This window comes from Echeneis naucrates, chromosome 18, assembly GCF_900963305.1.
Source record: "Echeneis naucrates chromosome 18, fEcheNa1.1, whole genome shotgun sequence".
Classification (NCBI taxonomy): Eukaryota; Metazoa; Chordata; class Actinopteri; order Carangiformes; family Echeneidae; genus Echeneis; species Echeneis naucrates.
In genome coordinates this window covers 1,586,477-1,611,157 of record NC_042528.1, presented here as the reverse complement: position 1 = coordinate 1,611,157, position 24,681 = coordinate 1,586,477, and the positions used below count along the sequence as shown (strand labels likewise).

The 24,681-nt window shown below is 43.8% G+C and overlaps 2 protein-coding genes across 6 annotated transcripts in view; one reads left to right on the top strand and one right to left on the bottom strand.

Annotated features, from left to right (window-relative positions):
• Nucleotides 1-646: 646 nt before the first annotated feature.
• Nucleotides 647-2,872, bottom strand: bmp15 (bone morphogenetic protein 15). Its single transcript, XM_029526667.1, has 2 exons — nt 2,548-2,872; nt 647-1,626 (listed from the first exon to the last, which is right to left on the bottom strand). The coding sequence occupies exons 1-2, from the start codon at nt 2,675-2,677 to the stop codon at nt 647-649; spliced, it is 1,110 nt and encodes a 369-aa protein (XP_029382527.1). The 5' UTR covers nt 2,678-2,872.
• A 1,381-nt stretch (nt 2,873-4,253) lies between these two features.
• Nucleotides 4,254-24,681, top strand: part of shroom4 (shroom family member 4) — a 47,581-nt gene continuing 27,153 nt past the window's right edge. For 2 of the 5 annotated variants that reach the window (XM_029526557.1, XM_029526559.1), the window contains exons 1-2: nt 6,150-6,505; nt 22,823-22,974. In XM_029526557.1, the coding sequence (XP_029382417.1) occupies nt 6,383-6,505; nt 22,823-22,974 (275 nt within the window). In that variant the 5' untranslated portion in view covers nt 6,150-6,382. Of the gene's footprint in view, nt 4,274-6,149; nt 6,506-9,860; nt 9,957-22,822; nt 22,975-24,681 lie in introns of those variants that run through there. The other 3 variants (XM_029526558.1, XM_029526560.1, XM_029526562.1) reach the window with 3 other exon arrangements.

The following is a 24,681-nucleotide window of genomic DNA, read 5'->3' as shown; positions in this document are numbered from 1 at the left end:
GAGGACTGTGGCCTCACAGCAGCGTCAGATTATCACCATTTTTTTTCCTAAACACACAAATATTTTATTTCATTTTATTTTGCTGAACATAAGAGTCCTGACATCCAGGTTTTAAAAAAGAACGGCAAAAGGGGAAAAAAGAAAAAAGGATGAATACACAGACAGAAGAAAGAAAAGATTCATTAGTTGACCGTTGAGTTTTTTGTTTGGTTTTTTTTTTTGTTTTTTTAAAAAAAAGGTGCCCATGAAGTTAATCAGGTTTGTGAGGTTACCCCGGAATTCATACTCAGCTTAGTTAGTATTCAATTTACCACTAATATCGTGTTAAGTTTCTCTCATGTGGCTTAAAAGGCGTCTGAAGTTGCCCATTTTATCTCAGCAGAACTACATTATAGTGACAATGAAATCTAGTGCGCACACATCACAATGACACAATCGCTCAGAACAGGAAGTAGCTGCAGGGCCTCTGGCTCACAGTCAGTAGCTGCCTTTTTTAAAGTGCTTTAACAGGGATGGTGAAGATCTGAAGCCACAACAACTTCCCCCTTCCAGTCTGTCATTATGGTCAGCCGCCGAGCTGCAGATCAGTCAAACAACCCGTAATTTCTGCCCCCATCTTAGTCTCTTTCCTCGGCTCCCAGAGTCCTTAGCGACACGTGCACGATTCGGCCACCATGTCCTCCAGCTCCTTGTACTCCACCTTCTTCTTGTCCACAACCAGAACGCTCATGGGCATGTACTTGTACGGCACGCAGGACGGAGGGGGGACGTCTCCGACCCCCAGGTCGTTGATGACGGTCTGGATGATGGCGTGGTTGGGGGAGTTGTAGCCGTAGTGGAGCACCCTCGGGCAGTCGCCCTGACAGAACCGAGGGTTGTACACCGGCGGGGCGATGAAGTAGTGACCCCAGCCCAGCTCGTCGAAGGAGAGGCGGAACGAGTGGAGCTTGCAGCGGTTCTTGGGTGTGCTGGTTTTGCGTTTGTAGTTGGGGATTTCCGAGATGATGGAACCAGAGTGGGAGGTGGAGAAAGAGGAGGAGGAAGTGGGGGCATTTTTCAGAACGTCCAGCGAAGAATCTTTTGCATCCGACGAGTCTTTGGAGCGACGGCGGCGGCGTGATGGGTGCCCTATTCGTTCCATGATGTCTTCCCCCTCAGCCCCCAACAGCTCCCCCATCCAGTCCTTCACCTCCCTCTCCTCTTCCAAGTACAGAAGAAGAGACGGCACTTCCAGGTGAGCGTCCTCTTTCCGTCTCCCACTAAAACGGGTCCACCACCCCCAGAAGCTGCTGTCTGCCTCGGAGCACCAGTACTTGGCGGTGAGTGTCAGGTGTGCCTCGGCGCCCTGGTCCTTCCTCTGCAGGACGTCCCCGGCGACGTGCTCCGTGATGTCCGTCTCTGTCCACTGCTCGTGCGGCTCCATGGTGACCAGGCTCTCCGGGCCGAGCGAGGTGATCTGAGCTCTGCAGCGGGGGGGTGGCTCGACGGCCCGGGCGGCGCTCGACGTCGCGGTAGAAGAGGAGGAGGGAGAAGATGAAGATCTGAGGTGGACGAAGGAAACTCTGATCAGCTGCTCCGACGGAAGCACGTCCAGGTTGTACTTCACTGTGAAGGTGTAGTGATGGTCTGGAGGAGAGATGAAGAATCGTTTAATAGAACAGAAATGTTTTCAGCACCTGGTTTGTTCCTCTCAGGCTCGCTGCTTAACTGCCTCAATTCTACTTTGCTCTTTTCTTCCCCAAATTAAACCCACAATGCTATGAATTCTGGGTAATTCTCCTGCAGGAATGTGCTAAAAAGGAACACACACATCAGTGTTTCCTCATTCTTTTGAGGCATTAACCTTGACACAAAGGAACGTCCAACACAGGTGGACATCCACAGCAACATTATATTTCAGTTTACTGTGCAGACAAAAACATGAACTGAAAATTAAACCAATATGTAAGATCTAAACCAGGGCTGAACCAGGGCTGAACCAGGGCTGAACCAGGGCTGAACCAGAGCTAAACCAGAGCTAAACCAGAGCTAAACCAGAGCTAAACCAGAGCTAAACCAGGGCTGAACCAGAGCTAAACCAGGGCTGAACCAGAGCTAAACCAGGGCTGAACCAGGGCTGAACCAGGGGTTAACCAAAGTTAAACCAGGGGTTAACCAAAGTTAAACCAGGGGTTAACCAGGGCTGAACCAGATCTAAACCAGGGCTAAACCAGAGCTAAACCAGGGGTTAACCAAAGTTAAACCAGAGCTTAACCAGACCATCAGTTAATCCACATTTAGCTGGGGTCTTACAGTTAATTATATTAATCTGATTAGTTCTTCTTGGTCTTTAGTAGCTTTAATAGTGGAAGCCATTTTTTATTGTAGATTTAGCACTTAATTTTAACAGCAAACACCCTGAAACGTGTTTGGAAGCAGCATTTTCAACACAACAAGGTTTCTTCATTGATATGTATGTGAAGTTACACCTTTCCAAAATAAATCATTTCCGGTTCGACTTTAGATGAACAAACTGGTTCTTTATCATTTTAATAGATGTATTTTCACCTCCGGACGCCGGCAGATAGTGAACCGAGGAGGCCGAAGGTCTCAGCAGCCGGACCGTGTTGGAGCCGAACTTCCGGTGCTGTTTGGGTCTTCCCTCCGGTCCGGCGGCGCTCCGGTACAGACTGAGCATGAAGTTCAGGTTCTGGTCCCGGTTCTGGTCCAGGCTCTGGTCCCCGTCCTGCTCGTCCGTCAGGGGCCGGTGGTGGGCGCCCTGCTGACCCCGCCGGCTGCTCCTCGGTGCCGGCTGGAGGCGGCGGAGAGCGGCGGCCTTCAGCCCGGAGGCGGCTCCGGTGCAGGTGGAGCCCAAAATGAGGATAAAACAGGGCAGGACGAGCTGCATGATCGGTCTTTAAAAAAAAAAAAAACCTCCGGTGCTACCGAGCTCCACCGAAGAGGCTTCACCTGTGAACCAGCCTCAGCGCGGCCGGGGCGAGATCTGCAGACTCACCTGTCCGTCCGCCATCTTGGTGAGGGCAATCAACTTCCTGAGATCGACGGTGACCCCAATTAACCCTTCGGGCATGCGCGAGCCGGCACGTGATTGGTGCTTAAAGGTCACAAAAATACAAAATTAGTTGTGAGGTTGTGTTTTTTTGTTTTTGTATTCGTTCATTATTTTGTCTTTATTTGGTTGCTTTTACTTACAAAAAAATTACTCGTTATATATTTTTTAGCTATTTTATTTTACCATTTTTTGCCACAGCTGCAATTTTCTAATTTCTTTGCGGTTTTCTTGTTGATTATACTATCAAAACATATTTTTACATATTGTTTTGTCTCTCATGTCCATATATTAAATTACCTTAATGTTTATTAGTTTTATTGTTACATTTCTGTTTAAAAGTGAGAAACTGAAATACAACCAGATTTATTCCTGGTGAGCTAAAAAGTATTCAGATTCTGATGCAACTAAATTTGATAAAAATGTTCTCCTGCTTTATAGAGATTATGAATATTTGAAGCATCCAGAATTTCCATCATGTGTCTTCATTTTAAGGGAGTCAGCAAAATTAATACATAGAAAAATTTGTGGCAGCGTTTTTTGAAACAAGACTAAAAACTTGAACTTTTCCATCTTCACTTGTTTAATCTTCTAATCTGTTTATTCCAGCGTTATCTTGATCAGTGAGTGTTGTCTGTGCAGGAAAGGGTCTTTATGAACTTGATATCATGGTTTACGGGCTTTGTTTGTAAATATTTAGGTCTTTTGTTGGTCATGTTGTTGCCATCAGGTGGTGGAATAACACAACAGGACCAGCTTCCACCAGCAAAGAAAAACTTCACTAGAATGGTAAAACATGTTGTGGCTGCGTAGAAAGTCGATAAAAAGTGACATGTCTGTGCCCCTGGTGTAAAAAAAGACAATGAGATGATAGCAACATGACTCAGTTTCAGTGCTAGTTGTAATTTGGAACTTGCTCTCTTCGTCTTTGCTACCGTCTTGCATCTCTTTTTGTACTGTGGGGCTATTTTTGTTATACAACTCCCACACTTTGGCTATTTTTGAAAGTCTGATTGCAGTGTTTCCTTATGTTGTTTGTTTGCACTTGGATAATTTGAAGCCTTTGGGATCACTGAGCTTCTTTTGCATGAATTTTTCTCTATACAGGAACACAGGGACGAGTTGAATGTACGACATCCCCGGAGCATAAAACCTCTGGCCATGACAGTCACCGGTGTGGAGACGGTCCTGACCAGGACAAGCTCCTCGTGGTCTGGATGAAAGGTGAGACGTCTGGGCATGTTCACATCTATCTCCCCTTCCTCTTTGATTCTCCCTATCTGTTTAGTTTTTTTTTTTCTTGGCACACACAGAGATAGTCACTTATTCACACACTGAAATAAGTTACACTGCAGTGTGGGGGCATTCCACAACAGTGATTATCTGCAATCTCAATCTCCTCAGTCTGCACACAGACTGTGGGAAAACCTACAAAGGAGACAGACTGAAAATGGCTATTAGAGGCTAAAAGACATTTTCAGTGTTTATTTCAGGCAGGATTTTCCTAATAAAAGCAGAAGCAACTAGCTTATCTTTAACTTTGAAACCCAAAAATTGTGTGTTTTCTTGAAATGTTGCATCTTTGAATGAGTCCAACTGTTGTGCTGGGCTGGTTTTGTTTAAATAAAGAGCATAAATAAAAGAGACGGATGAATAAATAAAGATAGAGTAATAGATCATGGAACCCAAGACATCGTTAACTGCGTCATCCATCATCATAACATCAACCAACTTGCCAAATGTACCGCCTACTCCATTAGGGCTAAATAAAGCTTATGGAATAACTTAAAGAAACATAATTACTAATAATAAATTGTTAGGAGAGCTTGAATAAATGGACACAAATTGTGTAACTACAGCTGATTATCACCAGAGCATGAAATTAAGTAAAATGGCAGCAAGTTTGTCTTATGTAACACTTGTGAGAGCTAGCAATTGTGTGCTTAAATAAGTCTTAATATGGTGGTTAGACGAGCAGACTGGTATGATTGGTAAGGCTTTAGAAATGTGTGGGACGTGATACTGAATGTTGTTGTTGGCCTGGAGGCTCATGTCCTCTAGGTGCACATACTGAAGGCCTGCAAAACCTCAGCATGGATGGATGAGGGCTCTGGCAATCTTTTCTTCTACTTAGGAAATGAATTCCAGCGGTTTGCTCGCTGTGTAACAATCCCGATTCAGGTGTGGCTGCTTCTGAGATCCACGGAGAGTGACCAAGAAGCTTGGGATCACAATTTTAGTGTAATGTCAACAAATCCCGACAGCTCTAGTCTAAATCCCCCATCTGCATCAGCAGAAACATCACGCAGGACAGCTCGTCATGGAGTGTGTGTCTTTGGCTTTGGACTGTTCTTTCAATTTAGCTTCAAAGAAAATGTTTCTCAATTTTCAAACCTTATTTGGGTCTGAAAAATGCAGCTATTCAAAGGCTGTTAATTTTAACAATCTTGCAGAAAGCCCTTTCAAAAATTATATCAAAAGGCTTCAAACAAAACAGAATATGAAAAAGTAAGTAAATGTGATATATAAGATGTAATAAATAGCTCTGGAGATGAAAATGAAGTAATAAAGTTCACTTTTTGCTTCTGTGTCTGCCTGACGCTCACAATACAGCGGTTGTTGTCCAGATAGCCCCGCCCCTCGACGCTTCCTATTGGACACACGTATCCAGAACTTCTCCGCTATTGGGCGGATTTTCTGTCAATCAGATCCCGGCCGTTCGAAAAGTAGGCGGGGCCTGCCCGGCTTCACACTTTGGGAAAAACTTCTCCCGAAGTCTGCGCCTGCGTCAAGCGCGCGACATTAACACCGGAAACACTTTGATAAAATAAAAGCGTTGATTAAAAAATGTTTTAAGTTAGCAGGTTGTTAGTTAGTGAAACCAAACTAACCAACCCGCAAAGATAAACGAAAAACACAAAGCGAGATCAGGATCGTAAAAAAAACCCCAAAACGCTAACGACCACTTTTTCCTTACCGTTAAACTCCGAGACCGGAAGTTGGGAGCACCGAGTTGGCGGCGACTTTACGAAGTCGACACGGACTGAAAAGTTTTATTCCCTCCCCCTCCTTCCATTCACTCCCTCCGGCCGCCCGCACTTCCATCCACCCGACCCTCCACCCATCCCTCCATCCATCCCTCCGTCCGTCCGTTGTTGTCGTTACAGCGGTGATGGAGAAGCCGAGGGACCGCCACCGGCGCCGCTAACGCTAAGCTACACCGAGCTAAGCTAACGACTCAGCCCGGGGCTAACGCACCGAGAAGCGGGGCAGACAGAGACGGGGAGAGCGGAGGAGAAACTGCCGGATAACGGACCGGGAGGCGGTGAGAGGATGGAAACGGTCGAACAGCTCGTCTCTTTCCACCACATTCAGGTCCAGTTGTGCGGGGGCGCTCCCTGGGGGTTCACCCTGAAAGGAGGACTGGAGCACGGCGAGCCGCTCATCATCACCAAGGTCAGTCAGCCCGGCTGCTCCCCCATTTACAGCCCCAAAAGGGCTCATTTCGCCCCTTCACCCCTTCACATCCGCCGGAATGCCATGAACACACGTTACTTTACACATATAAGGTGTTTACATCCACCACAGGAGCAGAAGAGGTGCCTAAAATCAGCTCAAATAATGCAAAATGCTCCAGCTTTTGTCCAAGAGTTCATGTTAGGTAAATAATTGAATCAACACATTGACTTTCTTTGCTTTTAAATAATCAAATCAGTCCTTTCACATGAAGGCGATTAATTCTCTAAGGACTGATCAATCTGCACATTCAGATCCACTCAGAGCTTGATTAACTGAAAACCGACCACTTTAATTAGCCTTTTTAATTCATTTTAATGCCCTCAGTTTCTCAGATGTGTGGAAAAATCTGCATTTTGGCTCCGGTGTATTGTGATTGATTTTTTTTTACTGTTTTTAAACATTCCCACATATTTTAGTTATTAGTTATTAGTTATGACTGAACTCCACATCAGCCAACTACTAGTACATTTATAATATAATATTTATGAGAGTCCAAAGTGCTTGGAGTTCACACTGCACTGTGTCCCAATGTTTCTATATATGTTTATTGTTTTAGTGTTGTATTTGCATAGGATCGTTTGTATTTTTGTAAGTTTGTGGTCGTTGCAACACTGCAGCGCTGCAAAAGCAGCAGTTGTGGTGAGTTTGCAGACTTGTTAGACTCTCTCATTTCAGTCTGGTTGCAGGCCACTTGGTTTCAACTTTTCAACTCAAAAAAAAAAAAAACTTTTCACAATCTGCTTTTTCCCTCCTGCACCTTCCTACTCTCTTCCTCTTCAGCAGAGAGTCAAAAGTTATTGCCCATAGCTAAAGCAAATATCCGGTGCTGGTTGATGTTTGTCAGCTGTCACAGTCTATGAAGAAGAAAAAAAAAATGAGCCTCCCTTCATAATCTGATGCAGCAGTTCGGTCCTCAGACTTGGAGGTCAAAGGGTTCCCACAGGGGGATCCCCGGCCTCTGTTCATCTTCCTGTTACTTCATTCACTGGGTGGTTAAAAAAAATAAATGCCCCAAGTGTTGACAGACGACGAAAGGCACTCCAGTTGGGGTTGTGTGGGATGTGGGAACCCTGGAAAAGAAATGTTGCTGTTTCTCTGTGTGTGCTTGTCCCTTATCATTTAGCTTTGACCCTTTTTGCGGCAGCATCAACTGAGAGCATCTTTCACGAGTTGGCAGATTGACTCTGCTGCTGTGTCTCCAGGGCGCTTTCTTTCAGGTGTGTGCGTTAGGGAAGTTTCAAGGCTTTGTAGGAGATGTAGTGTGTGCTTACAGATCTCGACGTGACCCCGTCCTGTGCGATAAAGTGGCGGGGGCTGCCGTTTCCTCCCAGCCTCTTCTCACGGTTTCACGCTGCGGGCGGTGAGCTGCTGGAAATAAGGAGGGTGTCTTTTGAATTACTGCAAGTAATTATTGGTGTGTGTTCTGCTGGGGGTGGTCTCTCCTCTCCTTCTGTGTGTGTTCAGTCCAGTGCAAAAGTAGGCTGAGGGACATGCAACCTCTGTTCTCCCTCTTTCTCTTTTCCTCTTTCTCCCAATATCTCTCGCCACGCTGTTGAGAAGTTGCAGCAGTGTCGGCAGCGGTGGTGTAAATGTTGGCTGGTGTGCATCCATATTCACCACAGCTCCACAGCGGGGAATGGAAAAGCCTGGCTCAGTCATCTGGAAACACACACACACACAGAGACTAAGTCACACACAGCAACACAGCCCCTGGGAAAATGTGACCGGGACTGCAAAGGGAGATAAAAATCAAAACCGTGGTCTTTGGCGGTTTTGTGTCCAGTGGCTAGTTAAACAGTGACACACACAGAAACACACACACATTGAAGTAGTCCTGGCGGTGTGTTCTGAACTGGGAACCGTGGTGCAGAAAAGTGTTTAATGATTTGGTGTTATATCCTTGAAGGAAAGCTGAGAAAGACTGGAGTGCAGAGGAATGGTAAAGATGAGGTGTGTGTGTCTGTGTCTGTGAGAAAGACATGAGTGTATAATGTGTTTTAGGTTCAGTGAGGGTGAGAGTTTCCATCAGCCTTCAAACGGAGCTTTCAGCGTTTGAATGGACTGCATAATCCCCTCACTTCCGAGAGAGAGGGAGGAACAAATGTGTGTGTTTGTGTTAAATTCAATAGAAAAATCAGGTAGATTTAGTGTCTATTTTTAATAAAACTTAACTGATCCCTCGGGGAAATTCACAGTCCTTAACGTCAATCCTGCTGCATTGATCACTTAAGTAACATTGAAAGATTTGCTGGTGAAAGCTCCTGAAATCTGGGGATTTCCTTCCTTTCTCTCACTGACATGATCATTCTCTAAATATCTGTTGAGTTTAAGTCATCTGATGACTAGTCTAGGGTTAAACCCAGGATTCAGGTAAATCAGGGTTTGGGCCACAGTGAGGACCCTCTGGCTGTCTCTCAGTCTCAGCGGAGTGGATGTCACACTGTCAGATTCAGAAAGTTAAAGAAATAGACGGGCATCAGTCTGACGTTTGAAGGTGTCAGGACAGCAGAACACTGCATGGACGCCTCGTCCTTTGAATGGAGCAAAATGTCAGATAAACTGGACCTCGTTGTTCTGAAGCGTCCTTTTGGTCCCTCCGTTAAATAGTTAATGCTGTTTTTTGGGGCAGTTGTGTGTAAGAGACAGTGTTTAAATGTGTCAGCAGCCTTTTCAGGAGGTTCATGTTATGGGGAATGTGTTCGTGGTCCTGTTGAGTGTGTGTCTGCTGCCGGAGGGGGGGAGGGTGGCATTCCCAGTCTGAGACAGCAGAGGGATATAAGCCATTTGGTCAACATTCCTCCAGGAGCATAACAAATTACTACTGTTGGGTGTGTATGTGTGTGGATGGGTGCGGAGATGTAACTCTCCAAACTGAGTACTGGGTTTTCTTGTCGTCTGATTTGTGAGTTGAGGGTTTAATCTGCTCAACATGTGAGTCTTTAGCCTTTTGGCAAGTTATCAGCCAGTGAGTCAAGTAATCCAATTGTAAATTCAGTTATGCACTGTTATCACCTAATTTTTAAAGGCAATAGCCAAGTAGTTACGTTTTCTGCCAGTTAATTAAGTTGGTAACCTTAGAGGCATAAAAGCTAAATGAGATGCTGAATTATCTCATTCGACAGTTTCGTCGATGTGTATATGAAGTGTTTTTTTGGATGAGTCACCCAAAGAGTTTTCGTTGTTTTTGATTTGTGGTTGACTTTCCTTTCGCAGTTGCTGTTTTTGTTGCAGAAACGTTCCTGCAGAGTCTGTTTCAGGTCGGAGCTCAGTTTGGCCAGAACACGCAGCAGAGATGAAGATGATTATCTTCCTCCTCTCATCCCACTGCTGCTGACAGGAACAGAAATTCAGGGATTTTACAACGGAATGTTTTGACATGTGGTCGAAGGTATGCAACCAAATGTCCTGGGTCCGTAAACAGCAGTGTGTGTGTGTGTGTGTGTGTGTGTGTGTTCTCTGCATTCCTGTAAAGGTAGCCTCCAGTAGCAATCTTCTCTGCGGGGGGTAGATGAGGATGCCATCAGATAGAGATGCTATTGTCCCTACTGTGTGTGTGTGTGTGTGTGTTTCCATTGCCTCTGCCCTGACTTGCTTTCCTAACTGTCCTAACTAACCAAAAACATATGTCACACAGCAACTTAGTACACAATAGAGCATATTGATGAGAGAGGGAGAGAAAGAACCAATGTGTTCATTTTTCCAAGAAATCACATTTTAGACTTTTAGAATACAGGAACATTTAGTTTATTTTTTCATCATCATTAAATCATATTGAGCCATTTATAAAGCAAAAATATAAAAAAAAAGCTCCCAGTTCCTGCTTCTGGAACAGAAAACATGAGCTGTTGGGTCAGACAGAACAAAGATCTCCATTTAAACATCTGTGGTCATTTTTCACCACTTCTGAGGCAAATAAAGAATATTTCTGAGCTGAGACCTTTGACTTTTACTGTAAATCACTGGTTTGCCTTGTTGTGCTTTACATAAAAGCCAAAGACCTGAAGTCGCAGGTGGTTTTTATTTAGTGTCTGTCTGCTTCAGAGGCTGAGAAATAAAGGTTTTAGAGACATCAGGTGGCTCTCTAGTTCGCTGGGATTCTGGTCCACTGATCTTCCTCCTCCTTGACTAGCTGGTTAGCAACTTAGCAGGTAGCAGCATCTTTTCTAAGCCGTCATTTTTATTTTCATCCAGGTAACATCTGAAATCTGCTCCTGTTGCTTCTTCACCTTGTTCAAGACTTTTTTTACTAATGCATAAAGCCCATATGCACTTCCCATAATGCATTTTGCTTTCCAGACACAGATTTGTGTCTAACCCTAACCCGATTTACCAAGTTAAGAATTTAGCCTGCAAAGTGTCAGAAAAACATGAAAAACAAATCCTCAGAACACAGAGTGACGTCCTACCAAAATTCAAAACCCGAAGATTCAGAAAGTGAAGATGAAATTAAAATAAAGAAAAACAGCAGCTGGAGGCAGATTATCTCCAGATTAAGTTAAGTTTATTGCGACCACGGCTTGTCCGATGTGTGTCAGCCATTCAAAACAGCACCCACAATGCACTTCTACACCCAAAGATTATAAAGACTTGATGGTAAAACCTTTGATGGCTGGCAGATGTTGTGGATCATTACTTCAGTTGTCATTGTTAGGTAAAATCTCCCACCACATGAAATAAATCTGTCCTCAAATGTTTATGCACAAAGCTGATTGAAAGATAACTTAAAAATCTTCTCCGATGTGGGCCGGAGCAACACGCTGAGGCAAAACGAAAGGAAAAGAAAGATGGAGGCAGAATCAGGAATGAATAGAAACATGACTAAGTGATGGAGTCAGCACATCGAGCGATGGTGGGATGGGGCGGTAAATAATCGTGGGTGGGTCAGTTTTAGGAGCCTGAAGCTTCTGAATAGGTCCACTACATTCCCCCAAGTGTGTGTGTGTGTGTGTGTGTGTGTGTGTGTGTGTGTGTGTGTGTGTGTGTGTGTGTCAGCCTCCAGACATAGCCTTAAAGAAACAGCTAAAGGCTACTCAGATCAGAGATAGGAACATTCCAGCCCCACCCTACACACACATGGACACACACACTCTTTGTGTAAACTAATCAGTTATATACTTACATTGTGTTCTTTTCCTTTGTGTTTGCATGTTGGGGATGAAGAAGTCCTGACCTGAGGCTGCTGCTGCAGTTGTCATTTTTTTTTATTTATTCAGGCTTTCTGCAGCCTCCCATCTCTTTTTATGCCTGCTCACACACACTCACACACATTTGCAGCTTTTGACCTGTGGTTTGTGGGGGCGAAACAAACTCATTCAAGCACCCCTGGGCCACATTTTTAGAACACCCTGATCTAAAGAGTTTTTTCCCACCTTGTTCCTGGTTTTGGTTTCTCTTTCTAACATTCTGCCTGGCCACGCAGCAGCACGTTTAACGCATCAAACCATTTTGTCAGATTACGACGGGCTGTGAGAGGCATTGTGTGTGTGTGTTTGTGTGATCCTGTGCATCTGTGTTTATATGTTTACAGTTTATTGAAACAAGGCCATGCCTCAAACCAAAGAATGTACCATACGCACACACACACACACATTCCACCATGCAATGCGGTCCGTTCTCGTCGCTACCCTGCTGAGTCAGCTCCAGTTTGAGGTCCAACACAACACAAAACTCTTTGTGAACCGGATCGTCTCTTGTTGTCGTCACTTCTTTTTGGCCCTCAGTGGCATCTGATCCTTTCATTCGTCCGTCTGTCTCCCCCGACGTGGGTCATTCTGGACATCCTTCTGAATGGGGAACCAAAGTTTGCTTTTTGCTTGGACCCATGAGTTATCCCAGTTTATCTGTCTTCTGAGCTGCTGATGACCAATATTCAACCTGTCTCCTCCCAAAATGTGTCTTTGCCTGGAGTTATTATATGTTCATAAAGAACCAAACCACAAAAACTCGACTAAAATTCAAACAATTTAAGTATTATGGTAGTAATAAAAATGATAAATTAAACTTCAAACTGAAACAGATTTAAAAATCATTTACATCAATCATGAGGAGGAGAAGAGAAAAGTATGACAATGGGGTACAGAAATGTTTGATTTTTTTTAAATAATGAAATCAATCATTAAAATAAGAAACAGGAGAATTGAAGAAGAAATAATAGATTTAAGACGCTAAGAGTAGATTTGAACCTGAAGAGCCCGGACAAAGCACAACTACAAAAGTGCGTCTTTAAAAAGAGATTTAAATTAAATCAACATGAACAATTTATTATGGCACCACAGCAAAGTCTTTCTACATCTGGGATAAATGTGCTGCCTTAAAAAGAATTAGAAATGACAAAATAATGATAGAAAATGCTATAAGTAATCTGGAATTGTTATATTCGCATTACAGGAGAACGGTTTAAGGATTCTACTTTATAACAAACCTGCCTCCCTATAAAAGACTCATTATCTCTGCAGAAAGAAACGACAGCTTAAAGCCTGATTGACTGAGTGCCTGAACATTAAAGGAGCAAGCTGCTGGTGTCAAAGTCTGAATTTTGAGTCTTTTGTCAGCACAATAAAGCATTAAAACTTTGACAGAAACACGCAGTTTACTCTCAGGGTGGGGGGAATGTCTGGGATTGATTGGATAGTAAAAATGGAGGAAAGATGGATGACCTGGAGCAGACAGAGGGGAAAGAAACGTTATGAGGACGGATAAGGAGGGATTAAACAGGATGTAAAGGTGTCTGAGACGATGTATTGTGCATAAAAATATGGCAGGAAAAAATGATTGAACGGCGGGTGAGGGATGTATTTGCTTGTATCTGCTTTAGCTGGAGGCTGATAGATGGATTATAGATGGCTGCAGAGATAATAGATCAAAAGATGGAAGAGGTGGAAACCCGGAACAGCCGGGTCAGAGTTCACGGTTTCACATTTCTGGACACTCGGCTGCCAGATTGATGCTTTCCTGTCCTGCCTTTTTTTATCCCTCAACATGTCGCCAGCTGTGTTGCTCTATTCACGGAGGGCTAACTCCAGTTTTTAAGTGAATATTTAAATTCATTCAAGAGAAAGACGAAAAATCAAGCAAATGCGTGACACTGAAGTCACTGCTGCAGTATTTTTGTCACGTATGCCAAATTTTCTGACCATTGTGGTTTGACCGATGAAATTGAATCTGGCAAAAGCAGCTTTGATGTGACAGAAGTAAAAATGTACACAACATACCTCCTTGAACACAACACAAAACACACTGAGGAAAAGGAGTCTGGTCAAGACGGCAAGGTCATGGAGTGCAGATTAAAAAGTTAATATTTCACCCGGCTTTAAGTGTGTGTGTTTGTGTGCATGACAGATAAAGGGATACACACTAACACACTAACAGTCTTTTTTTGACATTGATGGATCAATCCAGTCCATCTCTGCTCCCGCCAGGCCGCTGACCTTTGACCTTTGCTGTTGTCAGTGCTGGTCATCAGATCTAATGGCTTCCATACTAACACACAGTCCATGGTGTGTGTGTGTGTGTGTGTGTGTGTGTGTGTGTGTGCATGTGTGTAAACTATATTCATACACCATATTTATCCATTGTCTAATTTACTGTGACAAGAAGACTGGATGTCTTTAAAGTCCTCACATTGTTTATTTTGTGCAGCAAAGGATCCAAAGATATTGACTCTATCACGTCAAACTTAGAACTAAAGGCCAGTTCTCTGAAATGACGCACCAAATAACTTAAACAAGGGTTTCTGTGTCAGACCAGTCATCGATTATCTATACAAACAATAATCCCAGACACACAAACAAAAATCACAGAAAGTCTACTAATTTAAACAAAATACAAAGAGGAGTTTGATCTGAATGGGGGTCTTTATGAGCCAATATGTGTTTGATGTTTTTGCACGGTCTAATTCATTGTGTGTCACTGGTTGTCAAACATCTGCATGGATGTTTAGAAAACCGTTTTCCTGCTTGTGTGTGTGTGTGTGTGATATTTTATTACTAGATTTTGCTTTGTCAACATCACAAGAAGAGTTAAATAACCAGAGAGCACCGTTTGCTTTGTGTGTGTATGTGCGTGAGACAAGTAGCATATTAAACTTTTTGCGTGTGTGACTGTCACTTGGGTTAATGAATAAGATGAAGTGTCGCTGTTTGGGTGTCAGGATTCTTTAATTAAAAGAGCCAGTGTTTGTGTGTGTGTTGTAGGGGATTATGGGAGTTGGAGTCTGGCTGTACTTTATGATGTATAGGTCTGCTTGACGGCTCAGGGTTAAGATACGACAGCTCCACGTTTGCTCAGGGTCGTGGGGTTACTGCGGCACTGCTGTGCTCCTTTGCTGAGGATTGTGGGTAGTGGGCTTTGATGTGGCCCGACCGCTCAGCGTCTGTAATGAGGGGCTTGTTTTCACAGATTAAGTGGGGATTCTAACAGCATTACAGAAGCTTTGGGCGGTAAGAACATCTTTGGCGTAAAGCAGTAGGGTTTCTACGCTGGATTTCCCAAAGATCACCTGCCAATCAAACGCCGTGGGCGGCAGGATCACGTCTGTTTTCTTTGAATCTTCTGGTGATGATATTTCTTCTTTTGGTCTTTTCGTCATTGGCAGCTCACGTCTCAGCTCTTCATTTAGAGGCTTTTTTTTTCTTGCTGGGAAGGAAAGTTAAATCAAACTTAGAGCTAAACTCCGGCCGAAAAACACAAAGCCAAAATATAAAAATAACAGTTAAGCGGTTTAAATATCATGAACTAATCTTCGCCACCTGTTCAAGCTTGCCAAGTACACATCAATGTCAATCGGAGCCAGCGCCAACAATTACCCAGTTCTACTACATTTGATTCATCTGACACAGATCTGAATGCAGATTTTTAGGCTTTTCCATGGAAGCAAACAGAGAAAAGCCAGATGTCAGTGAGTTGTTGGTTTTTCACCAGTGGAAAAGAAATGTTGTCTGTTGCTTATTTATAAGAGTGAAAAAACACCCTGGTTATCTTTGCACTCTGGTTTCATTTAAATGCAGCACTTTCAGCGTCAGATCACTCGACAAAATAACCGTAACTAGAGTGACGTAATGGAACAAGCTTTTTAACGTGAAAATATAAAATGTATACGTGTGGATTATTTTTGTGTGTCCATTTTAATTGGTCCTCTCAATGCATGAACTGCATATGTATATTTTTGTGCACAAAGGCTGTGATCTCAATGAGGCCTCTGGTTTAAATGAAGGATTTAATAAGAAGAATTACAGATGAAGTGTTCAGTCAAGAGATGTGTCAGTAAATTCAGTCTGTTTCATTCTGAACCTGGATGCCTACCCAAGCGTTCTTAGCTTTTTTTAATGACGTGGATAAGTTTGACAGGTAAACGGCAGGAGAGATTGTAACGACGGGCGGCTCATGGACGAAAGGAGGAGGCCAGTGTTTGAGCCCAGTGAAGGCGAGTCGGTGTGAACTCGTAGTCCGTCAGAGCCACGTAAAAACTGGTTGAGGAAATGTAAAAACGTGGAGAAACATTCCTCTCCTGGCGAAAACAAAACACACACTGTTAACCTCAGATGGAGAGGGAGAGGAAGGAAACTTATGTTATCGTCCAAGTGAGCATTTACTCACACGGTGGTGTTAATCCATGTGATCCAAGCCTGAAATCTGGATGTTACTGGCTAACGGTGTCTCCTTCTTTTTGTCACTTGTGCTGAATCTCCTCCAACTGTGTCAGTGACCCGGGGCTCTGCTCCACATTGCTGGCTCCCCAAAAATGGCTGCCCCATCTGGGACATCATTGTCTTGTTTGCTCTCTTTAATGTTTCCATGGAAAGTTCATTCAAGGACAACTCACACCCCGTTTGCAACATCAGGGATCAGTGGAGTTAGACGCCAGAGTTATACATGCAAACACAAACACACACACACACACACACACACACACACACACACACACACACACATACAGACGTCTTAGCTGGTGGTGCTTTTAGTGAGCGTGGGAGATTTTTTTTTCTTTTTTCCATCTCTGCCGTTCCCCTCCTCCCACTCTGATAAAGAGGGCCTTGTGTGAGTGTGGGTGTGAGGAAGGGAGGAGAGCCTCACAAGGCTCAGACTGGAGGGCAGAGGTTGATGAAGGGTGTGTGTGTGTGTGTGTGTGTGTTTCCGTGTTGTCTAGTGAGAAAGAGTGAATTTGAGGAATATGCATCGGTTCACGTTCCTGTTTTCATCAAATTAGAGGTGTCTGCATCACCTGGCAGTGTTAGTCGGGAACTTCCCCCCATCACAGAAATTACAACAACAACAAGACAATAGAAACATAACATATAAATCCGTAAATACACAAAAGGCGGCCCCGGATCTTTGCTGGGAGTAGGGACCTCAATAAAGGGTCCTTGTAAAAATCTGAGGAGGATTTAAAAGATCAAACAAACTGCCTCTTTTTCATGTGAAGGGATCAGATGAGTTAAGACGACCTTAGACCTACCAAGATGTTTCTCCTTTAGCATAGTAGACCCCTGAGTCACTGATAGACTCCTCACAGCCCCCATTGTAGTTCACATGGGACCATTTAGTCAGTTTCACACTTCACAGCTCGTGTGTTTATGATTGAGAGCTCCAGAATCAGACCAAATAGACCTTGTGATGAGCTGTTTAACTACTGTCTCCAAACACGACGTTGAATGTATCAAGCCAGCATCGATGGGAAGTCCGGGGGAGGAAGGTCATGGCAGTCACTGCTACTCCTGAGAGTGTCTTTAGGGTTTAACTAGTTTTTCAGTGAGACTCAAGATATTTTACCTGAAATAAACTTTCTGTTTTAGTTGTGAGGCCTCTGAAATTGTTTTTTTCCTCAAAGTTTCTCCCGAGTTTTCATTGATGCTTTCCCTTTGATGGTATTTCTGAACCCAAACTTCTTACAGGAATGTTTCCTACCTATTAAAGTTCATAGGGACGTTAAATGTGCCACCGAGGGCCGAACCTTCAGTTGCTCAGTTGTCCCAAACACAAGTTGAGTTTATGTTTTGAGTTTTGCATTCACGGTCCTTGACCTCATTCTGGAGACTCGGGCACTGAGTGAGTCAGACTTGTGGCGGCGCTCGACCGCCAGTGGAAATGAAGGTGAACTCAAACCTCCAGTCTTAACAGGAGACGTGGGAGAGACTGGGCTCACCCTTCAGAGCCGCAGAAACAACTGGCAGCTCCTCTGGACGTAGGCGTCATGTTTAGGAGATGGTCAGACTGACAATAGCAGGAGCTTGATGCTGGTCTGCAGCAGGGAGTCCTGGGAGATGGTCTTTGTCCCGAGGGTCCACATAGAGCAGTGGGGGTTCCCGCTGGGCATGTGTTGACCTGTCAGGTTGATGGCTCTATTAAATGTCCCAGCAAGGATCAGGACTGGAGCACTGACTGGTTTCAGTCAGTGCAGAACTTACAAGGTCGCTGCACCACGAGTCGACAGGCAGATGATTCATGTGAGAGGTGGGAAGAGCCGCTGGCTCGGGAACCATCTCCCTTTCCCTCCCACTCTGAATTCCCATTTTGAATTCTTCTGTCTCCCTGAGCATAAAACACACTTTTTTTCTCTCTCTGTCTGCTTTTGGCTGAGCAGATACAGTTTAAAATACTACAATACCCATGAGCTTTGGCTGCCATTGCTGTGGAGCAGAAGTCGGTCAAAAGACTCACAAACATCTGGCCTTTGTCGGCAATTTGACTTCTTTATACAGCCAGTTGGGTCGCCCCCCCCCCCCCCCCCCCCCCCGATGGTTAGTAGGTAGAATGCAGGTTTAAGGCTCTTCGGCTTTGGCTCCATTAGTGAACACGGACAAAGGCATGAAGCAAAATGACTATTTCTACAAGTAAAGAAACTACATTTGTGTACGTGATGTTCAAAAAGAGAACATGATGCTTTGGCCTCCAACCATTCAGTTGCATAAAGTCATAAATCCTGTAGGATCAAGTAAGATGTAGAGAGTTTCTATCACAGCTTTAGAGATCTGATCTGCTTATATATCCAGTCAGGCCCAAACAAGAAGCAACGTGGCCTGAGATGAACATTTAACCATAGAGATGTGGGCCCCACCCCCAACACTTCAGTAACAGTGTTTATTTTCCCCAGAGTGATGTTTATTTATCATCAGCTGCAAAAAATTCTTTCTTGGAAACTTTCACACTCCGAATGTGGCGTCTAATCTGAAAACAATTCGCAGCAGCCATGTGAAATAAATCCCGCTCCTGTCGACGAGGCGGCAGCGAAACCCATTTCCACTCCAATTTGGGTCTGAGAGGGATTGTTTTTAGTCTTGTTTGTGACATTTAAATGACCGAATAAGTACTTTTTAAAGACGTAATAAACACACGAGGTCGGGCTTTAAATGCGCACACACGCTGTAGCAGCGTGTGTGTGTTTGTGTATCTTCCTTTGAGCTCATCCCATTCAAACATATGACACATTGGTTCCACTCCTCTCTGTTTCCCCTGGAGGGTTTTCATGTATATAGAAGGAAATATTTCCTTCTCTTTATTTCTCACCAGTGCTTTTTGTGTGTTGTTGTGCACCTGCTTATGTATGTGTGTGTTAAAGCAGATCTTTGATTTGTGTGTGTGTGTGTGTGTTGCTGGTTTGTATACACAATTTCTCAAAGCTGCTGCCAGAGAACTGCACTCTGTCTCTGTCTGGGCTTTTCAGTAATGTGAGGTTTTAAATGCACATGTTCGGGCCCCGCCTTGACACACACACACACACACACACACACACACACACACACACACACACACACACACCCACACACACACACAGCCACATACAGATGTGCGCTGTAAAGCAACTTGAGTGACTCCTGCTGTTTAATATTGAAGGACAGATGTTTGCTTTCTGCACAAACACACACACTGTCACACATTAGCACATGCACATTGACGCACACACTTTTGTGCATTTCTGCAGGAACTGTTGTGTTCTTCAGTCAGATGATTGTCTCAGTTTTTGATAAAGAGGCTGTTTGATAGAGTTCGCAGTGTGTGTGTGTGTGTGTGTGTGTCAGGTGACAACCTGTGACCAACATGGAGTTGCCCATTTTTTCCAGGGCACAATGATGGGCATCATGCCACAGTACACACACACACACACACCATCCAGACACACCCTTTTATTTTTAGATTCAAGGAGTGACTTCATGGCTGTGTGTGTGCATGTGTGTGTGCGTGTGTGTTTCAGCACACAGAGAGAGTATTCTTCTACTGAGTGCCGGGGGTGACCTCACCCAGTCTGGACATCCCACAGCAGCGTGGTGCTAACACACACACATTCCAGCCATGTAGGTCAGACTGAAGTGAAACTGAGCTCAAGTGCTGAGAAAGGATGTAGCAGCAGCTGAAGAGAGAGGAGAGAAATTTCTATACGGATCTGTAACTAGATATAAAACCAAAATAAAAATATAAGGAAGTTAGAAAATACATTTTGGTCTCGTTTCCATGGAGACATTTAGTTTTTATTGATAAAATGAGAATCAAACTCCGTCCTCTGACTTCTCTGCTGATCGCCTTCAGTCCATCAGTGAGGATGCTGATGATGAACTGGCCGTCAGAGTTACTTCACTCTGATTGATGGAGTTTGCAGTGTGTGTGTGTGTGTGTGTGTCTCTTTGTCCTATTTCTGCTTCCTTGGGTCGCAGGTTTGGGCCTCCTTTTTTTTTTTTTTTCCCATGATGTCAAATGGAAACGACCAGCAGCTCCCAAATCCTGCCGTGTCAAGAAGTGAGCTTTGGTTAATGACTTCATCAGCCACACACATCAGCCCCTCTGCCCATAATAAACTCTTATTACCACTCTGTAATTATTCCCCACTTGCTGGGTTCAGTACATAAAAGCCACAGGTGTGTGTGTTGCCTCCTCCCGTCCCTTCATCACTTCCCTTCTTTTTATATTTATGTATTAGTCCCTTCTCTCCTCTTTTATCATCCCCACCCTTCAGCATCATCACATCACTGCTTCCCTCCCTTCCTCCCTCCTCATATTTTCCCTCTGCACCTCCTCACCTCCCTTCCTTCCTCCCTTCCTCTTTCTCCTCCCATCCTTCCTTAAAAAGTTATTCCCCTCATCTTCATCACCTTCCCTTCCTCCCTGGCTTCCTCCCTCCTGCTTTCTTCCTTCCCTCTGTTATCTATGGGAAAATGACAGATTAGAAGAGTGTGTGTGTGTGTTGTATTAGTGTTACCCCAGCACTGTTTATATCAGCAGAGCCTAACATTTATTACACTGCAGAGTAAGGAGAGGTCATATTATTGCTGTGTATTTGAGATTCTTAACGATGCATGCTATGTTTAGGAACACACTGTGTGTGTCTGTCTGTGTGTCATCGTCATTTTAGGCCTCCAGTTTGTTTTTATAATGAAAAACTCATTAGAAACAAATGAACGTAAACAGTGTCAAATACGTTCAAGTCATGCTGGAGGCTTTTTTCCTCCTATGTTGGTGTGTGTGTGTCTGTGTGCGATCTCTAATTTGTGGAATGTGTGTCGAAATACCGTAATTTTCACAGCAGATAGTACAATAACAATGAAAACAGAGGTGTGTGTGTGAGACCGCCACTGTGCAGAATTTAGTGTTTCACGCTATGGCCACATACAATACTTGATTCTGATTGGCTGGCCAGTGACCTTTTGGTGGGTCGGATCGTTATGAACTGATGGCGTGGACGATTTGAACCAGCAGGGTATTGTGAGGTGTGAGGAAACGAGTCTCGCCTACAGGTCTTGAACTGGATCCTAGTCCACCTAAATTGTTTTATAAAATGTCAACACAAAACAAATATGAAAGAATTTTGCTTTCACAAAGCAGAGCATCGCCAAAACCAAAGGTTGTGTTGAAGCTGCAGAGTTCAGAAGCGATTTGCCCGCTCTGGGGGTTTTCCCCTTTCGGAGTGGTATTAATGTGGGATCAAATTTTGACTTATTAACCTTTGAAGTCAGTATTCGTGACAGCATTAAGCCCAAGACAACATGGCAAAGAGCTAATACATGAAAGATCTCCACTTGTGTTTGCGTTGGCCCATGAGGTGGAGTTCCCCACCGTTTGTCTGTAAAATCTGAAAACCGTAAAATAAGACCTGCGTTTCCACGACATGCATTCCTTTGAATTTTCCAGCAGCGGTGAGAGAATGAATGAATGGATGGTGGAATGAGGGAGGAACAAGTCTGCTCTCCATTTTCACACTATATAATCAGGATTTTGTTCCTCTATATATGCCCCTGAAGAATTTATATGGGGTTGATGGTGTAACTCACCTGGGTTTGATAAACGAAAGCGAATGGTCGAAAAACACAACTTCCACAGTGACGTATGAAGAAGCCGAGGAAAGAAAAATAGAAGCTCAGCTGCTATCTGCTGATTTAAAAATGAAGATGATACATGTCGAAAAGTCACTGCCAACATCTAATCCAACCATTTCAGGTCCTAAGAGAACTAGAATTTCTAGTCCAATTTCTTTATCAGTGCCGGCTTTGATACGACCTGAGGTTTATCATGTTAACCTTTGCAGGAAGCCACTTTTGGCGGACCCAAGCAAACTGCCGAGGGTCTTTCCACTTAGAAGATATTGATATTGTTTTTAAAATTATTTGCTGTTTTCAATTTTGGCTCCTGAACTCTGTGGAAAAGTCCTGAAGGGTACATTTTGTTTTTTTTTACTTAACTTTGTTTTAACAGGCTTTTCTTTTAGATACAAGCTGACATGAAAACATGGAAAAAAATATAAACTGTGATAGACATGATGGAGGTATCTGTAAAATGTCAATCTTTATACCAGTTGTTTGTCAGTAAGTCGTACAATTATCCTGTTCATCTTTCTTTCTTTGTCTCTCACATCCTGTCAATGTGATTTATGAACTCAAATGTCTAACTGCACAGTCCTCGACGTTTCAAAGCCTGAAAAACGCCATCGAATCATCTCAGCAATGTGTCAACAACATGGACTTTACCACTGTGTGACCCACAATCACTCACACAGACAGACACACACAGGCAGCCTGTTGTAGGGGGATGTTTGGTCCAGGCTGTTTTGGAGATGCTCTTTAGGGTCCAGTTGCCATGGGGACGGAGACAGTTTAAGGAAAAATGTCCACCAAAGAAGGGGTTTTAAAGGAGTCAGCTTGGCAGCTTAGACGTTTCCTTGAGTGACTTTTTTATCATTACGATAATTTTTTTTTCCTCCTTAATGTGAATGTGCTACTGTTCGCCTTCCAACTCCTCTCTTTCATCGCAACCAATTCACGTCTTTGTCTCCAGATCGAGGACGGAGGAAAGGCGGCCCACTGCAAGAAGCTGAAGGTCGGCGACGAACTCATTAACATCAACGGCTCCGCCCTCTACGGCAGCAGACAGGAGGCCCTCATCCTCATTAAGGGATCGTACAGGACGCTGAAGCTCACGGTCCGGAGGTAAAAAACCAGTCAGACCACAATGTGCTGCGGACACGCAGGTGAAATATCCGCACGCACACAACTTTAAAGCGAACGTTCCCGCGTTCGTCTCCCAAAAGAGGAAGTGTGTTTTGACGGCCGTCGCTTCTTCTTTTCCCCAGCACTTAAGCCATCTTGGCTTTGACTGTAGGGAAAGGAAAGCAAAGGAGGTCCGTTAGGAATCTGCTCGCCGCACACACAAAAGAGAAATGTTGTCGGATGGCAGGATGTGACCTCTGACCTCCTGGGTGTCAGAAGGGAAGCAGATGAACCCTGATGAGCAGGGAGGGGGTGGAAGTCTGTTTGTGTGCACTTGTAATCGTTTAGGAAAGCACTTGATTCTCTAAGGAAACAATTGAATTTGAAGCTAAATAAGTCTTCAGTCTATTGTTTTTAATGTCATTAAGGGAAAATTCCACCATTTTCCACTATTCCACAATTTCCTTTTTCTGCTTGCTTTCTTTTAATAAAATAGAATTGATCATATTCTCCAGCTGGAAAATGAAGTCAGCCATGAAAAACTATAGTTTTAAAAGGTCTTAATGGTGTTTTGAGCAGAAAAACACACCTCTCACAGTCATCTGATGCAGTTATATATATAAAAATAATTTATCGGTGCAGCTGTGAAGTTTCTTTATACCTTCGGGGCCGGGGTCAGACTCCAGGCCTCTGGGAGCAGAACTAATGAGACCTAGAGTCCAGTCTGTGTTCCAACGAGGAGCTCAAGGGTGAAGATGTGCAGATTTAACAACCGTTTTCTACATCAGATGAATGATTTGGGGCAGAACAGCTGATCTGATCTGAATTTATTAATCTCTTTTTATTTTCTCCTCTCTGCTTTCAGAGATCCTTTTCTTTTTCATCTGTGCTTCAATTTTTTTACGCTCCCTTTTCCCATCAGACAGATCACATTACAGTCACACACCCTTAGTTACTGCAGTATAAACAGCTTGTCAACAAAACATTCCCAGCAACAAAAAAAAGGCTGGAAATTTTCTTACAGAAGAAATATTTCCTACAAGGTTAGAAAGGTCAAGAGTCTTTGAATGCAACACCGACCCCCCTTTTATTTAGCATTTTTTGCCACTTAGTGGATGTAAGTGGAAACGCAACAAATGTTTTTAAAATAATTTTTAACTTTTCACATCAAATAACGAGTATTGTTATTTGTCTCATCTCTTCTGTCACCTCGACGTCGATACTCACAGCTGCGCTCAGGCTTTTTCTGGTATTACAAGCATCACTTTGTGCAGTTGGACGGCCTCAGACAGCTGTTTGGCAGCGAGTCGTCTCATTCTGGCTTTGAAACCAGATCGGCCGTCCAGCAGCAAGTTGCCGGGTTTTCTGCTCCTGTTTGTGCAGACCCCTGTCGAATGCTGTTAGACACACACATACATCTGCATTCACTCACATGTACAGCGTAAACGCTCATTCACAGACAGAGGCGCAAACAGATTGTTGTAGGAATGCTCCTGGTAAAGAGAATCTCATCCAGTGTGTGGGTCAGTGTCTGGTATGTACCGAGCATCTGACTCTTAAGGGACTTTCCCAACACTTGGTGTGTGTTAGTGTGTGTGTGTGATTGGTTTGCTTACTTATTTGTCAGCAGGACTGTATAAAAAGCAACGGATGAAGAGCACAACCCATTTAGTTTTTGGCCATAGCCGGCTCTGTTATAATGAATTA

Coding starts and splice junctions, on each gene's coding strand:
- bmp15 (XM_029526667.1), bottom strand. CDS start 2,677: ATGCTCAGTCTGTACCGGAGCGCCGCCGGACCGGAGGGAAGACCCAAA. Junction 1,627..2,547: donor CTATCTGCCGGCGTCCGGAG/GTGAAAATACAT, acceptor TCTCTCCTCCAG/ACCATCACTACACCTTCACA.